At 39.4% G+C, this 22,339-nt stretch overlaps 1 protein-coding gene across 2 annotated transcripts; it reads left to right on the forward strand.

Annotated features, from left to right (window-relative positions):
* Positions 1 to 2,676: 2,676 nt before the first annotated feature.
* Positions 2,677 to 4,433, forward strand: LOC108599017 (aspartate aminotransferase, cytoplasmic). 2 transcript variants are annotated; one of them, XM_017985797.2, is made up of 5 exons: positions 2,677 to 2,802; positions 2,872 to 3,029; positions 3,080 to 3,277; positions 3,333 to 4,119; positions 4,176 to 4,433. In XM_017985797.2, exons 3-5 carry the CDS (start codon positions 3,236 to 3,238, stop codon positions 4,346 to 4,348), a joined length of 1,002 nt encoding a protein of 333 aa, XP_017841286.1. In that variant the 5' UTR covers positions 2,677 to 2,802; positions 2,872 to 3,029; positions 3,080 to 3,235; the 3' UTR covers positions 4,349 to 4,433. The 2 variants fall into 2 exon arrangements, with proteins under 2 accessions (XP_017841286.1, XP_017841285.2); XM_017985796.2 differs by having other exon boundaries at positions 3,096 to 3,277.
* Positions 4,434 to 22,339: the final 17,906 nt, after the last annotated feature.

The raw sequence follows: 22,339 nt of genomic DNA on the forward strand, positions 1-22,339 counted from the left end.
GCTGTCATGTTAGAGCGCTAAGCAGCACAATGAAAGTTGGGTTACGTTGTGGAATTGTAAGATTAACAAAAGCGCTCAACGATTGACAGTGAGAGAGAGAGAGAGAGAGAGTGGGTGTGAGTGCTGTGCCGTGGGCAGAAGGAAGTCGATGACTGATATGACGGAAGCAGCGATGAAGGATTAACAGTTGCAAGAGATTATGGAGCTGCCAATGAGTAACTTGCATACATCAAGCAAAGCAAAGCCGACTCAGACCAGATTTCTATGAACTACTTACTAAATAGTAACTTAAACAATGACTGTAAAAAGAAGTTGGAGTTGCAGTTGCAATATGCGAAACAAAAGAAGCAGCACATCAACTGAAATTTCAGATTGGGCCCAGGCGGGCATCGAATATGCTTTGGCTGCTTGTTTAGCCTGACAACAGTTGCCAAGTTCATAGAAACGCATAGTTTATAGCATTAACAGCCACAGCAGCTGCTTTGGGGGTCGATTGAACGGCGGAGTTGAAGGGGCGGCAACATTTTTGCATTTGAAATCCAAATCGAACGGGTTAAATGGCGTGTAAAATGCCAGCAACTGAATTGGATAGAACAGCCCGGAAAACAGTTATGTATCTAGAACATCGAGCCTGTGTGAGAGAGGGAGGGGAAGGGGTAGCGGTAGCGATTGCGTTATTCGATGCGTTGTGCCCTGTGGCGTGCTTAACTGGAGACATAATAAACTTGGGCGCGCACATAAACCTGAGCCGCCGTCAATGTGAATGTGCGGATTCTGCCTTTGGCACTGTGCATGACGCACAGGATTTGGCTACTGCCCATCGCACATGCAACCACGAAGTGCATTGCAACCACAGAAGCGAGAGAGAGAGACAGAGAGGGAGAGAGAGACGCACACGCAGTGTAAATTAATATTTTATAACTTAATTAAAAACACAAAAATAAAAAAAGAAGCAGGTCATACAAATACAAATATATTAAAAATAAATGAGGAAATGGGGGAAATAAGGCGCCCAGCAGCGCTGCTGAGGTCAAGTTGCAGCCACCGACATTTTTATTATGCATACGCCGTGTGGCATGCAACGGGATAAAGCATCTAACGGCACTCGCACGCATACGTACACTCAATTTAATTTCATTTTACACTTCATGCATAAAAAATAAATTGATGAGCAAGCATGACAAAAAGCTGATTGCTACATTAAGCATACCATATATAAAAATGATTTTCCGTTTTTCAATTGCAAGCCCTGCGGTTGTTGCAATTTTACGTGCATTACAAACTTTGTTTGCCAGTTGTACTGACCTATAAATAAAAGCATAATTTTCAATATATATGCAATATATGTAAACATTTTACAGCTTCAAACTTAAAACTTGTAAACAAAATGAATTGAACTATTTTTATTTCATTTACTATTAGATTACAATATACTAATAATTACAAAATAGTTTGGGAAGTAATCACAATCACACAGAATATTTCTTAGATTATTTTAAATTTTTTCAATTATTTTGGCTCATTTTCAATAAACAAAACCCTAATTTAAGTAATATGGTTGTAAAATCAATTGAGTTTTAATGGTTATTTCAAAGTTTGTAAAGTGTAAGCTGTTTTTTATATGTCGAAAATCATATGAAAATCATATATTTCACAAAAATTTATTTAGTTTTACATATTAAGCATTACGAGCAATTTCAGCAATCATTAGGAAAAAATACGAATATATAATATAATATAATATAATATAATCTTATAGTAAGACTCAGATAAATTTAATTTGAATTGTTATACTTGCTATTAGTGACTAATAGCATATTAGTCCTAATATAGATAATAATTATTGACTAATAATTAGTCCAACACATCGACATCTTACTAGTCTGTAACAGATTTTCTCAATCAGTCTTCAACATTGAAAATGCATTTACCTTTGTCGTCGAGGGAAAATCAAAAACTTGACAACCAACAATATGCATCGACTTTCATGCAATTGCTGCAGCTGTGCCCAACAGTTGGCCCACATATTAAGCAAAATATTTGCTGTTAATCAGTGCAGTGGCAAGCGTTTGAGAGAGAGCCAAATTTCAACAATTAACCGAGTTTATGAGACAGCTAGACCAACTCGGCAATTTGATTGCAGTGCGGGCAATGCGAGGCAACAAAGTTGCCCAGTCAGGACCCACTGGGCCCACTCGTCAGTCAACCAACCCACACACACACACACACACACAAACACACATACGCAGACATATACGGAGTCGCACATCAAATAGTTGGTTTGCCTGAAATGCGAAGCTCTAAAACTCAAACAATGAAGACAACGCAAGCTGGCCAAAACCCAAGCTAACCCACAACAACCAAACAACAGCAATGGCGCATATGCAATGAAAACATTGGCAATTGTTATTGTTGTTGTTGTTGTTTTTGTTATTGTTGCTGGGGCACGCAGCATAAAACAAACAATACAGCGCAGTTTGTTGCGGTCATATGTGTGCGCTCCAGCTCCAGCAACAACGCCCATAAACAAACCAAATTTGTGCACAAATAAACCTGTGAACTGTCTCCCAGCGACGCTAAGTACACTCATGCATCAAATTGTCAAGCACTTGGAACTGATTGATGATTTCTTCAGCGCTCTAGCTAGCGTCAGTTTTTCACTCACAAACACAAACACAAGCTCACATCGAATTGAAATTTAGTTATAGGATTTATTTTTCATGCGTTGACAAAAATTCTTTGTAGTATTAATTAACCAAGATGCTTAAATTGGCAACGCAGCTGCTCGTACCGCAGATCCAAGTAAGCGCGCTGAGCTGCGCCGAGCATTGAACATATAAATTGATACATTTATTATTATGGTTATTGCAGCTTTGTGCAAATCTCTGTGAAGGATTACAGTGCCTGCGAGGGTGCTCCGAAGTCAGCCTTTGCCAAAGTGAAGACAGAGCCACCCGTCGAAGTGTTTCATCTGGTGAAAGTATTCCAAGCGGATAAGCATGAGCAGAAAGTCAATCTAGGCATAGGCGGTAAGCCCGAGCTTAACTCGATTTAGCCTCCCGAAAAAAAATATAAACAGTCTCTGCCAATTTCAGCCTATCGCACAGATGAGAACAAACCGTTTGTGCTGCCGGTAGTAAAGAAATGTGAAATCGAGGTGGTCAACGATGCCAAATTGAATCATGAGTATTTGCCCATATTGGGAAATCCAGATTTCACCAAAGCCGCCACCGAGATGGTGCTGGGCAAGGACAGCAAGGCGCTCAAGGAGAAGCGTGTAAGCAAGCTAAACTTTTTTTTTTCGGCTCCTCTGAGGTCTCTTTGCTTTGCAGACCCTGTCGGTGCAGACTATATCGGGCACTGGTGGCATCCGCCTGGCCGCGGAGTTCATGTGCCAGCACTTGCAGCGACGCACGGTCTTTGTGCCGAATCCCACCTGGGAGAACCACATGAAGATCTTTAAGCAGGCGGGCTTCAAGCACATCAAGCAGTACAAGTACTGGAATGCCAAGAAGCGCAAGCTGGACATGTCGAGCATCCTGCGCGAGCTGAGCGAGGCGCCAGAGGGCGCTGTCGTGCTCATGCATGCATCCGCTCACAATCCTACAGGCATGGATCCCAGCAAGGCGCAGTGGCATCAAATCGCCGAGCTGATCAAGCAGCGCCGACTGTTTCCATTCTTCGACTGCGCCTACCAGGGCTTCGCCAGCGGCGACATCGAAAGCGATGCCTTCGCCATAAGGCACTTTGTCGATGCGGGTCTGGAGACCATCCTAGTGCAGTCGTTTGCCAAGAACATGGGTCTCTACAACGAGCGCGTGGGCAACTTGGTGGTGGTGCTCAACGATAAGCAGCAGCTGCCTGCAGTTGCCTCGCAGTTCACCATACTGGTGCGAATAAACTATTCGAATCCGCCCGCCTTTGGCAGTCGCGTTGTCCACAAAGTGCTGAGCGTTGAGCAGAACCGTAAGGAATGGGAGCAGACAGTATGCATGATGGCAAGTCGGGTAAAGGATATGCGCAAGCAATTGGCTGACAAGCTAAAGCAGCTGGACACGCCTGGCACTTGGGATCACATTGTTCAACAGACTGGCATGTTCTCCTACACGGGCTTGACACGTAAGTTTCTGCAGCATCAGTTCCCTCTTGCTCAGGCTACAGCGCTGACATTACAGCTAAGCATGTGCAGAAGCTAAAGGACGATAAGCATATATACATGCTAAGCTCAGGTCGCGCCAATATCTGCGGCTTAACCACCAAAAACGTCGACTATGTAGCGAAGTCCATTAGTGAGGTAGTGAAGGAACTGGGCGCCACAGCTGATGCAGATAGTGAGTGTGATTCTTAGAATATTAGAAAATTAGCGACTGTTGCTTTTAAAATTTTAAGTCTTAAAGTTTAAAGGTATTAATCGTGAAGTAAATCAATTTGTAACAACATTATGTAAAATAATTTAAATTATATTATAAATAATTTGTATTTTCAATTCAACTTCCGCATTTAAAATTCATATCTATCCGAATCTCTGGGTTTTAAAAAGATTAGCATCCAGTACATAAACTGGCTGCTTGTTTATCAATATTTATATATAATAAAAACTTACTCACATAGTTCTGAAATTAAATTTAGTGTCTCAATGAGTGTATTAATTAGCCAGGTTGACTGATCGACTGCTATTGGCGCATAGTGTATGGTCAGCACTTTGCGTACAGTCTGCGATATTCTGTTGCTTAAGGATTCTTGACCAGCGTTACAGTTTGTTGGTATTTTTGTTAATTAAATTGTGTTATGTGTATTTTGTGTTTTTGTTGTGAGAGTGAAATTTATTAATATTAATAATTAATAAGACTATTGATGCCTGAACAACCAATTTGAGTATATTTATTCAAAGTTACTAACAAAATAATATAATTGTATCACATAACAATTTAAAAGTATTTTTTCTTCAGTGTAACTTGAAGGACATATTTTGTGATTTTATTTTCTTAGCATACATAACTCCTATTTGCGATTCGTGATTAAAGCTACTTTGGTTTAATTTGTTCCAATTGATTATTTATTGTCAGCAGTCAACAAATCATTAGGAGCCAACGATTTATGTCACAGAATACATCATCATCATCCATATATACAGGTCATTAGTTCAGACAGTGAGGGAGCTAGTGCACACACAAGCCACAAATATTTCAATATTTACCAACGAGCATTTTTTGGTAATGTTTCAATTAACTTGCACAAAAATATTTATGAGCCTTGGCTACATGCACGAAATTGTTTGCGAGCGCATAAAAAGCGTTAGGCCAACAGGCAGCATGTTAAAACACGCACTCGCTCGCACAGACCGATAACATAATTTCGGGTTTATTAAGGGTGTAGCATACTTTTCAGCGTTGGCCTAGCTGACGCCGAACAGCAACAGTAACAACAACAATAGCAACACATACATGCATGAAAGCAATCAAGTGTCGCTGCAAAACATAACATGAAGCTGAAGTTGGAGGCATTGGGGTTGAAGCGAATACGTAAAGCAACTTAAAGCGAACAAAAGCGAGAGAGTGAGTAATGGCATGGCAAGAAACAAAAACATCAAACTCCAAATTTAGTTAACGCTGTTGAAGTTCTGGTAAACCTTTTCAACATGAAATCAGCATTAATGAAAATCTCAATAGAAGCTTTAAATAGGTGGCACAGTAAATAGAGCAGATTTTATTGTTTGAAATATTATTTAAGGCTGCCGCTAAAGAGAAATCGATGTCTCTTAGAGCTGATTTTGGGTTGATTTGATATTCTAGGGCATTCCAGACAGTAACTTTACGCTTAATTTCAACTCAGTTGCTCTTTATTGCTGATAGCCAAGCAATCAAATGAATTTATAGCGAACTTTTGTCTCTTTTTCTTTATGCTCGCATTTCAACCTTCACATTTTGTCTTCAGATTAATAAATGAATTAAGATGTAAATTCTATATACATTTTTTACTGGAACACCCTAAAGATTTCAAGCGTAGAGAACGTACGACATCGACAACAGCCAAAGCGACCAAAAATCAATGGGCTAGAAAATATTTATGATGACCTCCCACTCATCACACATACATACAAATGGTGTATGGCTCCAGAAGAGCCAACACAGTTGACAATCGCGTATGCAAAGTGAGAGGAGGTAAACGGTTTGGGAGGTTGGTCAGTTTGGTTAAAGGATTTCGGTGGCGCTTGTCGGCAATTAACAGGCATAAAAATAAGTTGCAACTGCTGATGACGATGAATAAATTTTAGTTGCAACATATATGTATTTTTTTTTTAAAGCAGCGCTTCATTGCTGCAACAGAAATTGCCGCTTCGCTGGCCATCCAAAGGCATTGCAAGTAACGTGTTCTGTTGTGTGTGTGTGTGTGTGATTATAAATCGCTGCAAAAGAGCAACCGATACGTAGTATGAGCATTTGGTTTCTATATGCTTTGCTTTTCTTTTACTTTTTGGCCTTTTCATTTTCAGTTTTGTTGCTGCTGCTGCTGCTGCAGGCACTGACAATTTGCTGCTCGTTGCTGTTTCTGTTGCCACTCGTCGAGTGGTTTGGCTTGCCTTTTGTTTAAATTTATTGTCTATGCAATGACTTGCAAACGCTGCAGAGGCGTGGCAGGCAATCGGGTGTGCTCCTTACAGAGTTTATCGATCTGTAAGTCATTTGATTGCTTGACTGCTGTTTGGTGTGTACCAAAGTTGCATTCATATGATTCTTCCGCCGTTTTAAAAGAAGTCTAAAGCAATTATGCAGTGTGAGCTTGTGACGGGGCAACAGCTTGTATTAATATACAAAGCAAATTACTTGCCACAGACTTTTTTGTATGCAAAGAGATCCATCAACTGATTTAGCCGCCTGAGAGAAGCGTCGCGACTCACTCTGCGCTATTAAATACACAAAGATACATTCAACAGCTGCCAGTTCATTTGTCAGCTCATTTGCGGCACAAAATCAATAGTCGAAACCCAGTGCAAATATTTTGTATGAGAAATTTATGCAGACGCCGCTGAATGAAACCAATCTGACACGACGGCTTCTTAATGTGCTGCCATTGAACTTTCTATGCTTTTTTAATTTAATTTCTCCCGCCGACAGTACAAGCCACCAATTTCTTTTATTAAACATCAGGCATTTGGTTTTAGCATACAAATTGAATAGTGTGTTGAGGCCAACGCTTAGATATTCGGCAGGTGATAACTAATAATACCTAAAGGGAGTGGTGACAGAGAGGGGGAGTGTGCAGAGCGTGACCGCAGTAAACACATTCTGCTTTGATTGCCACGACAGCTTTGCAGACGCAACCACAGCGCCAAAAATTATGCTATTAAAAAGAATAAATATTTTCTTGTTGTTTTTTTGTTTGTTTATTAATTAGGCAACTTGCCTCGCTCAAAATGCTGGGCGCCCAGCTGGCAGACAGTCTGTCAAAATGTTGTTCTTTTCGTGCAATATTAAAAGGCTCACGCTGCGTATACGTAACGTAATGTAATTTGCTGTAGATGTGCGCTCCTAATTAGACGACCAGACATACTACTTGCCGACGCACAACAATCAACAACGGCTAATGTTAAACGGCAAATGGCAAATGGCAGCGCATTGTTCTTGGCTTTGTGTTGGCAAACAAATTTTAATTAAAAACCGCAGCGCTGCTCAGCAAAAAGTGCCGAAAAAGTAAAGTTTAACCACAAAATGTTGTAAAATTATGCGGCAACAGCACAAAGTTTAATGGAATTTTGATTTGCCAGCCAAGAGCAAAAGCTGCCACAAGCCCTTCACATTTGCATAAGCATAAATAATGTGACGTGAATTTTTAAATAGATCGATATGCAAGGCTCATTATTAAATAGATAAGTAAGATATCAATATAAAAATCAATCCAAATACGAAGCCCGATAGGCATAAATATTTATTGCCATTTGTAATATTTTATTTTATATTATTGTAAATTAAAATTGTAGCACTTAATCCCCTCAAATGTACTGAGCTCCTCTCAAAAAGATTCTTATCTTCACTCTCCGCGTGGACAGTTAAACATTTACCTATGTTATTTAAAATTAAATTTGATAAGCTATACATTAACAGCCAACTCTACTGTGGGGTTAGCACTTTTGTAACTTTGAAATCATTTAACTCGCTCTAAAAGCCATAAAGGCTTACATATTTTCTAAACAGATCACTCAATCATCACTTAGAACAAATCCCCACACTAAGTATACTAAATTTTTAAATTGCTTAAGCATATGTTTTGAAACTCAGTTCAAGCTAAACACAGATTTGTTTTGAATTAAACAAAAGTCGAGTAATTTTATTAAGCTAAGTATCTCTTCAACATTCCTTTGCAAAGTTAGTCAACTTACATATGGTAGAGAGCTCACACATAGAAGCATAAAAGGCATTTTGCTGGCAGTTGTAATTTAAATTTTCTTATGCCTTGCTAAGTAACCAAAGTTAAAAGCTGCAGCGCCCAAAGTTTAAGTCTGAGCACGGCAAAAGGTAAGTGCGAGGCCACAAGTGTAAATATGCAGAGCTTCGAGGCTAAGAATATGCTTCCGTCAGTAGTGCACATAGTATGTGTGTCCTTTGGCTCACAAACATGCGAGTACATATGCATTGCAGAACTCTAATCCAGAACTTCATTAGGCCAAGTGGCCGGACAGGTCCAGTGACCGGTCAGAGCAAGTGCGAGCCTGGGCAAAACTTTGCCTGCTAATAAATTGAAATATAAGCAACTGCCATATGAGAGAGAGAGAGCATGACCACAGTTTTCATTTGTGTTAATAACGCCAACGGTCAGCTTTGATTGTGCATTTTGTGCCAACAAGTTTTTTTCGGGCACACACAAATAAAGTTTGACTGCATCTGAGCTGAGCAGTCGAACGGTTGAGCAGTTGGGCTCCATTACTTTTCGGCGTCTTGGTGACGGTGATGCCACTCGCAAGCCACTTGGGCAATTAGAGCTAAAAGTTTGCGCCTCAGCCCAGCAGCAGCAGTCATGACAACTTTCGTCAAGCAACCCCAGGGAGCTGAACTTCTGCTCTCAACTGCGCTAATTGCGTGCGTATTGTTGGACACGGCAAAGTTTTGAAGACGCGCCAAGCAGCTTTAAGATGAGCGCCCTCAAAAGCAATTACCCAAGCGCCACGCCTTCACTCAGCCAAAACGCAACTAACTGCAGCTGAAGCTCAAATGCAGTGAAGCAGCGCATCAATCAAAGCGATTTGTCTGCAGTCAGTGGAGAAAGTGGGTGGCTGATGGGTGGCAGTGCAGTTGAGCGAAAAGATCGAGTGCCAAAAATGTGAAACGTAATGCGTTGCAATCAGTCAAGATTTGACGATGCTTGACTGCATATTCATGACTGACCCATGGACGAGCTGCACTGCAAAAAAGTCAAAGCAGGCTACTTAAATTTTTCAACATATTACAATGCTTTAGGTAATTAATAATAAATTGCATTTTATCTTTAAGGCAACTGCTATTAAATTTAACTTTTTTATTTTTCAAATCTCATTTTTCTGCAAGTTGTATAAAAATTGTGCACGCAATTGAGTATTTGCCTGCTGGGCCAATGTGGCGTATGATTGCTTTGATTTCCAATAAGTTTCACAAGCATCACATTAGCATAACGCTTGGGCTCGGGCAGGAGCGCATATCATATGCATGCTCGTATGTATATGTATATTGAGCTTAAATTGAATATCCTTATTTGACGCATAAAACTAACAACTAAAGCAACACGCAAGCCAGCCAACAACAAAGCCATGTTGCATAAGCAGCACACAAAGCAAGCTGAGCCAAGAAAATATAATAAACGTAATACTAACCTGGCAAAAAAGGGGCGCATATGCGAGAGAAAGAGAGGGAGAGAGAGAGAGTGGCTAGCGCCAGGGGCCAGGGGCGTCTGAGCGTTAAGCAATAAAAATGCAGGTGAGTCGACGGCAAGCTGATGTGAAGTGAAGCGGCAACAAGCCACCACATTATGACAACAATAAAACGTACCACAATAATATGCATGCAACAAAAAGTAGCCAAGTATGATAAGGTAGACAGCAAAGCTTCAATGACAAAAAGGTGCGTTTAGTAAATAAAGCATAAATGAGAGCTGAATGCTTGCAATTTCAAATTTACAAAATTGAGTTCAATCTTAAAAATAAGATGGCAGTTAAGATAAAATTTATGCTGCCAACTAAGCTCAGTATTCATCCAAGTGTTGTGACAGTTAACCAAAAGATTAATGATCAAACTGAAAATGGAATGAAAATAATATTCAATTCATCCTCAACATTTTATCAGCTATTCTTAGCAGTTTTATAATCAAAATGTCCCATCCCAAAAGACGCTTTTAAATTCTTGAATAAAGTTCTTTGATAGTCGTCTTGCCAGTTAAATATTTTTGACAGTAAGTATAGCAATCCTTACTGGATACCGACCAACTAAGTTATTTAGCAACATATTGGGCCGCCTATCATCAAACTTCTAATATCAAAGTCTCACTTCCTCATATATTTTATATTATTGCAAATTTTTGCAAAGCGATTTATCTAGCAGCCCTCGCTCGTAACATGCGCTTGTTGTTCTTATGTACAAACTTGGAATTACCGACAAACAAAGCAACTTAAAAGCAGAATGAAAGTACGTAAAGACCGAAAGACCGAAAGACAGACATTACCAGTGCAACTCTTTAGAGCACTAGCTTTTTACCGATTTACCGGCTGGCCAAATACAAAAACAACAAAAAGCATGCAGAGCAAACCAGAGCGTGTAGTAGAGTTTGAGCCGGAGTAAGAGACAAAGATGAAAAGATAAGCAAAGATTGCGAAAATTGTGTTTTTTCTTCTATGGAGCTGGTCTGGTCTGCAGTTGAAGGTCTCCTCCTGGCAAAGGCCGCACATAGTTCTGCCTCTATAAGCTTTCAATTGTTAGACCAGAACGAAATAGTAACCGACAGAACGTTCTATATGCATGTGCGTGTGAGTGTGTCAGTGTGTGTGTGAGCAGTTGAGAGGAAAAAGGTTGCTTTGGCTAGCCCTTTTATAAGTGCTTGGTGCTACTCAATTTCCGTTACACGCCAATGCGCGTGTAAGCAGCATGTAAATATGAAAGCGGCCGATAGATGCCAAAGTTATGAGCTGCAATCCTTGAAGGATGAGGCGAGGACTTGTCGCTTCTTTTATTTGCCCATGCTGCTGCGCATCTTTGTGGCCAGGCATAATTCAAAATCAAATTCGAGTGCTGTTTGGTCAAGTGGCTGCAAGCCTTGCGGAAACAGAGCCAGAAGTGACCAGAAGTGATAAGTGGGTCAGCAGTCGGAACAAAATGAAATTCACAAACTATTGGGCCACAGACCAGACCAGACCAGACCAGAGCAATGAAAACAAAGCCAATGCTCGCTGATTGCCTTGGCACTAAGACAATTAAAACCCATCAAAAATTCCACAGTTTACCATTATACAAATGCACTAATAAAAACGTCGAAGGCGAATTAGAGATGGCAGCGTTAAGTGGAAAAGTGTCAGAGAGAAACATTCAAAAGCTGTTAAGCTAAGTAGCACTCTTGTTTTTATTTGTAATTCAGTAATCGAACGTCATTCTTACTTTTAAAATGTTAAATCTAGAGTTATAAATAGTAAAAATTTATAAATTGTAAAAATGTTGGTTGAAAGTCACGCTTCTATGCCTATCTATCGACATTGATATTTTAATCCAAATTTGTTTTATAGTCAGTAGCTCATCATCATGCAAAATATTATGATATAATATAACGATTTCCATTTTGAATTGGATTGGAGCGATAAGTCAGAAAAATATAATCAGCAAAATAAATTTGGTTTTCTCGACATATGTACGATACTCTCGCGAAAATGATTCGATATATCAGTGCAGTAATTCCATTATAATGGCTCAGAATACTTAAAGACTTGTTTCAACCACGTCTCAGGCGCTCATCCTTAGGCTTTGCTTTCATTAACAAAACGCTCTGTTTATGCGGCAAACAATTTGCATTTTATTGGCTTCACAAGCGGCGGCATTGTGTAACCCGGCACAAAGCCAAAAAGTGATAACAGCAATCAATGAAGACCAGAAACATTGGCTGGGCTGGGTTGGGGTTGGGGTGGGGTATGAGTAAGCGATTTGCATTACAAAGTTAGCGGGAGCTCAATGAAAAATCACTTATGCCGGCATTGGAGGTAGCGGAAAATAAATCAAAATTGGACGCGCTTTTTATACGACTAGACCCGCTCTGTTATTTGTTGTAATGTTTGCAATAAATGCGCCTAGTTAAAGGCATGAATCAAAGAAAAAAAATATATATATAGCTATACATAGCAAGTTTAAGCCGGCAGCGCTAGCTGGTCAAGGAAATTCATACATACTAGAGTGGAGCTCAGCGCGATGCGAATTTGAATTTCATTTTCGTATGCAAATTCTCAATAGGTTTTTATGCTGTTCGCTTGGCTTGAAAACGGAAACTAAGCCACAGAAATATGCAAGTGAATGGCTTTCTCTCTCTCTCTCTATCTCTCTCTCTCTCTCTCTCTCTCTATCAGGCTCTTTGTGGCACACGCTATGCTACGCCTTGACTTTGCCAGCGGATGCCCAGTGCCAGCCACTCCCAGGCAAGGCAACAACATTTGGGCGCATTGGGTACAGTTCGTGTTTAGTCGGTTGCTAAACAATTGAAACAAGTTTGCAATCAGTGCGCAAAGTTTTTGCCCAGCAGCAGCAGCAGCAGCAGCAGCAGCAGCAGCAGCAGCGGCAGCGGCAACGGACACACGCCAAAGATACAAAAACGCCGAGCAAATTGTGCGGCTGCTTTGGCTTCACTTCATGTTGTTGTTGCGGCTGCCCAGCCCGGGCGTTTGACTGTAAACAAGCCCAGACGCGCCTAAAAGGACTCGACGAATTTCAAGCTGGTCTTCAAATACTCTTGGTGGACACAATGTGTTTTCCAACCAATGTAGACAATTAGCTTATGAAAGTCAAGCAACTGGCCGTCCAGCTTCCATATGATGCCATATCTATAAATCAAAAGGCGAACAAAAGCTTTCTGCTATATAGCCAAAGCCCTTGAAGAAGTAAGCACAAACAAAATAAAAGTTTAGCCAACAATCAGCGGCAACAAAACGTTGTGAGCGCCTTAAAATTGAAACTTAAGTTTTTGTTGTTTAAGTTCGTTAAGCGCCAGACAATAAGCCGCGCCTGATTGATTCAATTCAATAAAAGTTTAACACACAGACAAACAGACAGAGAGAGTGAGAGAGAAATTAGTGTAGAAATTTAATGTTTTTTAATTATGCCTCATTAGACAGACAAACAGCAAGCGAGGCGTGGCAGCAGGGCTCATAAATATTTAGCGCAATGAGCTTAGCATGAAATGAAATTGAAAATGACGGTATTGTGAATTGAATCAGACATGTGATTGATTGTCAGTCAGCTGATGGAATGCTTTACGCTTTGGCTCATGTGCGCGTTGGCGTTGTCCTTGTCGACACCATAAATGTCGACTTGTGTCACAGTCACACCAATACAAACACACACACACACATGTATCTTTGTGTGTGTGTGTGTGTGTGTGTGTGTGTGTGTGTGAGCAGACAACATAAGGTAGGGGCGCGGATTTAGCTGGAAAACATGACGTATGAAAGTCGTAACAAAACACTTTGATTGATGATTGAAATGGGCAGCAGCCTTGCCGAATTTACTCAGCTTACATATGTGTGCGTGTCGGCATGTGTGTGTGCCGGCAAACGGTATGATCAACCACAACTATAGTCCAAATATAGCTTATGCAGGTGCCAGTGGTAAGACAGCGGTGGGGGGTGCGTGTTTAAGTTCATGATTCCATAATGTCTCTGACATGCGGCCGCCTCAACTCCAACGCCTGTAACTCCAACTGCTGCGCTTACACTTCATATATCTGCCTGTGTGCGGTCATTCAGTTACACGTTTGAGGGTTAATCCATTATTGTTGTTGTTATTGTTGTTATTGTTGCTGCTCCTGTTGTTGGCTTGTCTTTGAAATGTTTCAGCGGTTATTGCTGGCGTTGAGTTCTGCGGCTGCTTTTTGGTTTCGACAACAGCCGATTTAACCAATACATTGTCAAAATACTCAAACACAACACAATAATATATAAAAAAAGCTGCATGTTTCGCTTTACTTAAGCTTCAATAAAAGTTTTCGTTTTGTGTATCACAAGCAAGGATTTAATTGCAGCTTCAACTGTAGCTATTTATTTATTTATTTATTTAATGTCAACTATGGAGAGTCGACGATAAAAGAAAAGGATTACAAAAAATATTTAAAATTAAATTAAAATGATTTAAAATTTAATTTTTTGTTTTTAAGATTTGATAAACTTACAGATTGGGAGTGTTAAACAGACCCAACATTCGTTGCTTTCTTGGAATATAATTAATAAATTCAGATCAACTTAATATTAAAATCAAAGCTGTTCTATTTCAATAACAATTACTTATCAATTAAATAATGTTTGGAAATTTTTAAATTTTTCATTCTCGTAGTCATTCAGCATCTCTCAATCAACAAAACAAGAAAAGCTGTAATAAACCATTAGTTCACCATTAAAATATAAATAATCTAATTAGACGTAATAAGAATTACGGATTGTTATTTAAATGGTAATACTCAAAGTTATACAATTTGCATATTTTTTTATTTCATAAGACGCTTTGAGCTATTTTATATTTCTCAATTAATTACACATTTAATAATTCGCACTGCAGTCAAGACTTAACTACAAACAGTGGCCATTTAACTGTAAATTATAACACTGACAAACGCAATTTTACAAACACAAGCTGAATGAACCTTCAGGTAGATAATAAATAATTAAATTTTGTTCGATTAAATGCAATTTAAGCACAACAATTTTATTAATATTTTACAGCGCTGCTCAAAGCACAGAGAAGCCAACCACACTTACATATGTATTAGAGCGTATAATATACATATCTGTGTGTGTGTGCGTGCATGTGTGCGTGTAAATAACAGTTTATTGTGTGCATTTGCAATCAATTTATCATACGCCTGATTTGTGCTTGGCTTACAGAGCTTACAATACATATAATTAAAATTAAATAAAGCAAGGCATACAATGCGTATGCGCAATATCAGCAAGTTGACACTGGACGCATTGGCATTGGCTGGCCAACGATAAGATTGACTGTATACAGTTTCCCTGCTTCGCCTTGGGCTGTTTTTAGACTGATTAGCTAATTTATTTTGTATTCAATTTATTCAGCTTGGCAATAGCTGAAGTGCATACTAAATTTTTATGTATAAAGTGACATTTGTCTTACACTATTTGCCTGGATTGTTGCGCAGCTTGGCTTTCGACTGATTTAGCGCTTATGTAATTTATAATTGCCCCTGTTGCAGCTAATTAGAATATTATGTCTTTTGCCAAACAATAAGCTGACAATTACATAAGCATTACGCAAACTGCCAGCCGACTGCTCAAACTCCAAATCCAACCCATACCTCGCTCTCTCTCTCTTTCTTTCTCTTACCCTCTCTCTGGTTGTTCTCTCTTACTGTTTGTTTGTCTGTGCGTTTGCCTCTTCGATGCCTGTAATTGACACTTTGGTCAGTGGGGCCGACAAAGCCAAAAGACAATTGTGCTTATTGTCAGTGCGACGGCTCAAAAGCAATGCGCACAGCTTGCCACGTAACGCTGCTGGGCAAGTGAAGATTAACAGCAATTTATTCACATTATGCAACTTGCAAAGCATTAACTAGGCTAGCACATAACTCATACGCAGTGCTGACCAGGCCACCAAGAACAAAAGGATTCATGCAAATTTAACTGAATGGCCAACAGCATCTATGAAATTACCAGGGAGCCTAAGCTGGCAAAATATTCCAAGAAGTATATACATTAGACAGTGGCGTCGTTAAGCAGGGGCCATATCTATCTGTGCTAAATCTAAATCTGGAATTAAAATTTATATTTATATACCTTTGGTGTATATTTAAGCAAGTGCCCTTTCGCCAGCTCTGAACAGCAAAATACACTTAATAATAATTGCGCTGTTAAAAATCGGTTGCCGTCTGAAAAAATAGGCCTAAAAAATAAAGAGCGAATAGAATATGCACTAATAAAATACCCAGTTAAAAAGAGAATAACGACATTGTATAAATAATTAACGATATTTTGTGGAGTAAACCCTTCAAATCATTCAATTAACTTTGCAAGCAATTACTTCTCCTATTTAAAATATAATATAATACTTATTTGAATTCTTATTTAGAAATTCAAGTCTTATATGATTCTTCTTCAATGAAAATTAAATGTAAATATATCAGACATCATATGAAGGATGCATATATTATTATTATATTAAATTTATTATTATTTATTGCTAAGCTTAAATTGGCATTCATAACTCTTATTTGCTGCCCCAGTTTCAATAACAAAGGCTAGCACTTGAGCGAAAAGTGTTACTGACATCCTTTCGAGTCTAGCTTAAGTACTTACAGGGTAGAAGGCAAAAAAAATACTTAACAACAAAAGGGGTCACGTTTTTGGCATTTTGTTGTTTTCGGATTTTCGGCCATACGCTGTACGTTTGAGCGAAAATATTTACAGCTATGCGCAGCTTAGCAATTTGTACGCCAAAAAGATACGCAGCAGACCCAACCCCCGCTCCATCATCTGGCACGCCTACTCCTACTCTGAACTCGAAGTCAAACAGCCAGCAAGTCTGTAGCTTGCAGCAAAGCATTGCGAGATGATGGAATAATAGGAGTTGGTGGGGCGTTGGTATAGCCCACGCACATTTTTCACATAATTTCCTTTGGGATTAAGTTTCCACTTGGTTTCTGGCGCTGCTGTGCACCTTGCCTTTATTAATTTTGTGCCACAAAGTAAATAGAAAGGCAACCCGAGTAAATTTCATTAAAGATGCCGACGCTTAACGAAGGCGGCAATGTAACTAATAGATAAAGCGCGATTACGATTACGCCGGTCACAAATCACTGGGTGAAGGCAGCTCAGGCTCGTGCTCAGGCTCAGGCTCAGACGCAGACGCAGGCAACCCAAGGAAATGACATTTGAAGTCGTCTGGAAAATGCAATAACCAAAATCATTACTGGCCAAGCAACGAGCAGACCCAAATGAAATTACAATCAGTCTGTCTGGCTTTAAAACGTTTTCGGGCTGCGCGGCTCGTCGCTAAATATTTGAGGCAACTACGTATAGTTGAAGCAGCTTCAGCAGAAGCGCCAAAAATTTATGCGCACACCTATATGGAATTTCTGAGCAGCGGGGTAAGCTGTAGCTGTAGACTAAGAGCGTGAGAAACGCACCCAGGAGTTGCTGTAAGTTGCCAGGACAGCTAGCCGGAGGGTCTGGGACTTGTACCAAGCCAAGCCAAGGCGTGCACAAAATGGCGACAAGAGTGCAGAAAAAAAAAAAGAGAAACAAAATCAAGTAAAAAGAAAACTTTTAAAGCGTTAAAAATGTGAAAGCTGCGGTTGGCGCAGCTTTCGCACGGCGACGCGACAAAAATGAAATATTTCTGTATACGCAAGGCAACAACAAAAAAAAAGAAAACATTACAATAAAAAATAAAATACAAATAGTACCATTCCAAAAGATTATAGAATTATATATGCCCTTTAATATTTATGGGGATTTATCAATTTATAAATACATTAGTCAAATATATTTGAAAAATGCTACTTAAATAAAAGGTTATACAAAGTTTATATTTTAGCTAACTATAAATGAACTAAATGCATATTATACTTAAAAATATATTATCATTTTAAGGAACTAACTACTTAAGTAAATCTGTTTCTTTTCACCTTATCTATAAATAAAACATTAGCTTTTTAAATAAAAATAAAGCCTAAATGTTTTAAGCAGATTTTATATATAATATATTTTATAAAAAAATATATATATATATATTTATAAAAAAAATATATATATATATTTATAAAAAAAAAATATATATATTATATATTTTATTAAAAAAAAATTGTATATTGTGGATTATAATTGCAGTTTTGACTTTAAACTTTTTATTTATTGCATTATGCAAATTCTTTTTCCAAAAGTTATTTTGACAAAAGTTAATTATGCAATCAACGCAATTAACAGCTACGAAAAATAATATATTTCTGATTTTTAAAATGAGTTTTGCAATTGTGTTATTTACCCTTGTCACATATAATTATTTGACTGAGGTATATAAGTAATAACAAATAAATCGTCGAGCTTAAAGTCTTACGCTGTAGGCTACAGCAAGTTGTAAATGAACTCAAGTCGGGGTTTAAGGGTATAACGGTATGTAAGGGCGCAACATGAAACAAAATCAGAGCGACAACTTCAACGTAGCGCAGTCATGGGTAAATTATACGAAATATTTGCTAGGGCCAAAGTGAAATGCTAAAAATGCAAAACGAGCAAAATAAATAAACGCAGCGCCAGAACGAAACGAAAAAAAAGAACAAGGGCCGTAACTGATGCTGCGGCAAACTTTTGTTGGCTGGAACGAGTCTTAAAATAAATTATAGACAAAATCAAGGCAATTAAATCAAAGCCACGTCAGTAACTCAAACAGGCAGACCACACTCATGAATATGCAACGAACGAAGCGATTGAGCATTGAGGCTTTTGCCAGTAGGAGGTCAGCAACATTTCGTGATTGAATTCATTGATGAACAACAGTGTCAGGCTCGGAGAGCGAGAGTGAGAGCATAGTGATGTAACCACAACAATTGAAGTGTATGCAAGTGATTGGTCACATGTTCCAAGCCAGGACGCATTGCTCACCAACACCACCAGGAGGCCAAAGTCTGTACATCTGCAGTCACAACACTATTGAATGCCTGTGTGTGTGAGAGAGTGTGAGGAAGTGGGGGGTGTGGGCATTGAAACAAATCACCTTGATTGATGATTGGCATTTTGTTGCCAAGTGGTCAGAGGCAAGTCTCCCTACCCAATGTTCCAGTTGTAGCTCTGTTGAAGGGCTGTCTGTCTGTCCGTCTGTCTGTCGATCTGCCAAAACCCCAAAAGTCAACCGCAATTAAATGAAAAGCAGCGGCTGCTAAAGGGCATCGAATTGTGTGCGGAACGTTTTGGGGTCGAGCTGTCGGGCAATCGGAGCTGCTGTTTTGGGTTCATTGCTGCAGGTCGAGCCCCAATTGCAGTTGTCATCGCGACAGGACGACACTTGTGCCACTCTATCGAATAAAAGCATTTGACAGTCTATCGCTGCTAATTAAAAATATATCGACTGACTAATGTGTGGCAGCAACAATTTATTAAAGCCTATGACATTTTTGTTTTTTTTTTTCAACACACACTTGCATTTTGTACATTTGCAACTTTAAAGCGCGAGTGCAACAAAGTGCAAAAGGAAAAAAATTTCAATCAAACAACGCTTAAATATTTATTAACGGCCGCCAAGCCAGTTAAACGTCAGCAAATTGTATTTTTATGTTAAGACCATTAATGAAAACCGGAAGCAAACAGCAAACAGTAAAGGGGCAGCAGCAAAGGAAAAAAAAATTATTGAAGGACGGCGCATGGAGCGTGAAACGAAGCGAGGCGAGAAAAAACATTTTTGCATTTTATGTAGACAACAGCGATTGGGGAAGAGAGATGAGGAGGGAGAGGAATCTGCTGTCGGCGGCATTGGCAGCGCTTCGATTAAGTAGCTTTGTAAACAGCAGGCGGCAACGGCGCCTCCTGCCCCAGGAGTGGTTCAGCCTGGACTGGTGCAGACCCCGCAGCCAGGCACTTGAAAATGCATAACTTTTGCCTCGCCTGGCGCGGAGTGCGATAGTTAAAGTCTCTACTGTGGCTCTGTCCAGCTTTGGTTTGTTTGCCACGCTTTTAATGCATTTTACGCTGGGCTGGCTTTCTCTTTTAAGCGCTGCGCTTTGTTTAACTTCGCTGCAGTGTGCAAAAACAACGAAAACAGCAAAAAAAAAAAAAAACAAAAAAATTAAATTAAATGCAATGCTATCAATGCAAATAAAGCTGATTAAGCAGTTGCCCGCAATACGCTGAGGTACATGTATATGTGTAGGTATGTGAGCATATTAAGTATACGTATTAAGTATACGCATTAAGTGCTCTGCAGCTTTTTGGCAATTGCCAGACCGCATTGCGTACGATTTTGCGCAATTTGTCAGCATTTTTAGGCTAAAAGCCTTGCCACGATAATTCATCTGCTATTCAACTAACTCAAAGCCAAATTAATTACCCTCACACTGGCTACACTGGAGTATACCAAATGGCAGGTTGGCAGGTTCACTGAACTAGTTCAGTGGCTCTCAGCACTGCTTAAGCGATTGCTCAACTTGTGTTTTCGTGTACATCAAAACTTATGCAATTAAATAAATTTACAAGGGCATTTCAAATTAAACCAAAGTGAGACAATTTTCAAAGGCGAACCAGCTCAATTTATTTGCAGTCAGCAGCGCTGCGAATCAACATCTTTGAAAACTTTTGCAGCTGTTTGCTTATTTGTCCTGTAATTAAAAGGCTAGCACATTAATTTCAACTGCAGCCCGAAAAGCGCAATGCAGTCGTCTTCGACTAGCAAGGCCTGCCTCACAATGCGCTCATGATAAATCCACAGCACTTCTGTTTTTATTTTATTTTATGTTTTATTTCTATTTCTATTTTTTTTTTTTTTTTGTATGCCAAGTCACAAAGCAAGCAACTGACTTTGCGTTCAGCTACAACTTATTCTTATGCGCTTACTTGTGCTATTTTCATTTTCATGCTGCCTCTGCTCGTTTGCAGTTTTTGGCTGCTTGCACAAAGTCAACAAAGTGCCGGACAAAGTCCGGCAAAGGCAACGGCAATGGCAAAGGCAGAATGAAACGTCTTGCAATTAGCGCTGCAAAAGTTCTTAGCAGTAATTGATTTGCCGTAAACCGTTTGACGCGGCCGCACTTGATGTTGCTGCCACTCTAGCAGCCAACTGCGCTAACAGCAGCGCCACTGTTCAGCTTCTCAGCTGTGTGCTTGCAACTGTTGCAAGTGCTTTAAAATTTAATACCCACCTCGACGCACTAAACTATGCAACACAATTGTTATTGAACACGTAGCAGCAGTCAACGAAATCCAAACGGCATTCAACGAGCTGCGCGTCGAAGGGAGGCGGCTGCAAACCTCGACAGCAGTCATCGTCAAAAGCAAAACAAAGAGCCTTTTTTTCCCTTTGCCAGTAACACGACGGATGCTCAAAAATGCTTAAAACCATAGAGAAAAAAGACTTCAAGTGAGCGCGGGACGGGGTAAGCCAGAGAAGTTTGCAAAATTGAAAATTAGAAATGCTGCATTTTGTTGCAGTTTAAGCAAAACGTTCAATACATAATATTAACAATAGGTATTGTAAGTTCTCCAAACAAAGAAAATAATTATTTTGAATGAATATAATTCAAGTAGTTGTCGCTATTAATCTATTTTCTGTCTCGCAGCAAAGTTTCTTTATTATTACTTTATTGATTCGTCTCAAAATTGATTATGGAAGCAATGTAAATTAAAGTATATTTTGCCCAGCTAAGACCACCTGAGACCGATTGAGCGTGTCCGTACCGTTTTGTCTGTCTGTCTCTCTGATCAACAAGAGCTCAGAGATTAAAAAGAGCTAAAGGCAGCAAAATTGGTATATGGAGTATTTTTTTCAATTTCCTCCTCCTCCTCCTCGTCCCCCGAAAAAGATTATGGATAGATATTTAAATAGATATAAATAAATTTAACACACGTCGCTCTTGACTAAATTTTTCTGCCGAACATCAAAAATAATGTGAAATTGAATTTGTCAAAATTCTTTTAAGTGCAACTTTCAGTTTATTGCTGTCTCCTACTGAACATGAGTGTGTCTATTAACAGCAATAGTTGAAACGCCCCTCGTGTACTCACCTCGCCACTAAAGTGCAACAAAATGCACGGAAGCATAGCGAAAAGCAACAGTAGCAGCAACTGCTGTAGTAGCAACAGCAAATGGTTGTGCCTGGGTGGACGATTTGAAAAATTCAAAGCAAACAAACAGAAACAACTGCAAATGCTGCAGCAACAAATGGCAATGCTTTTGCACTTTGTTCAACGTTTCATTGAAGTTGCAACTGCAACAGCAACAGCAGCGGCAGCGGCGGTGGCAGCCAGCACCTGCCGCCATTGATGGCTTCAAAATCACACAAAAAGTTGCCGTTTTGAGGCAAGAACAACAACAACAACAACAACAACACGCAACCTAAAAACAATAAGTCGCGTTCAAGCTTCTCAGTTCAATTAAAGTTGCGCCTGCGAATTCACATTCAGTTAAATGCTGTT

This window comes from Drosophila busckii, chromosome 3L (genome assembly GCF_011750605.1).
Source record: "Drosophila busckii strain San Diego stock center, stock number 13000-0081.31 chromosome 3L, ASM1175060v1, whole genome shotgun sequence".
Classification (NCBI taxonomy): Eukaryota; Metazoa; Arthropoda; class Insecta; order Diptera; family Drosophilidae; genus Drosophila; species Drosophila busckii.

What these genes read in the sequence shown, in the direction of transcription:
- LOC108599017 (XM_017985797.2), top strand. Translation starts at nt 3,236, where the DNA reads ATGGTGCTGGGCAAGGACAGCAAGGCGCTCAAGGAGAAGCGT. An exon ending in AGGCGCTCAAGGAGAAGCGT is followed by an intron (nt 3,278 to 3,332) that starts GTAAGCAAGCTA and finishes TTTGCTTTGCAG; the next exon opens with ACCCTGTCGGTGCAGACTAT. An exon ending in CTCCTACACGGGCTTGACAC is followed by an intron (nt 4,120 to 4,175) that starts GTAAGTTTCTGC and finishes CTGACATTACAG; the next exon opens with CTAAGCATGTGCAGAAGCTA.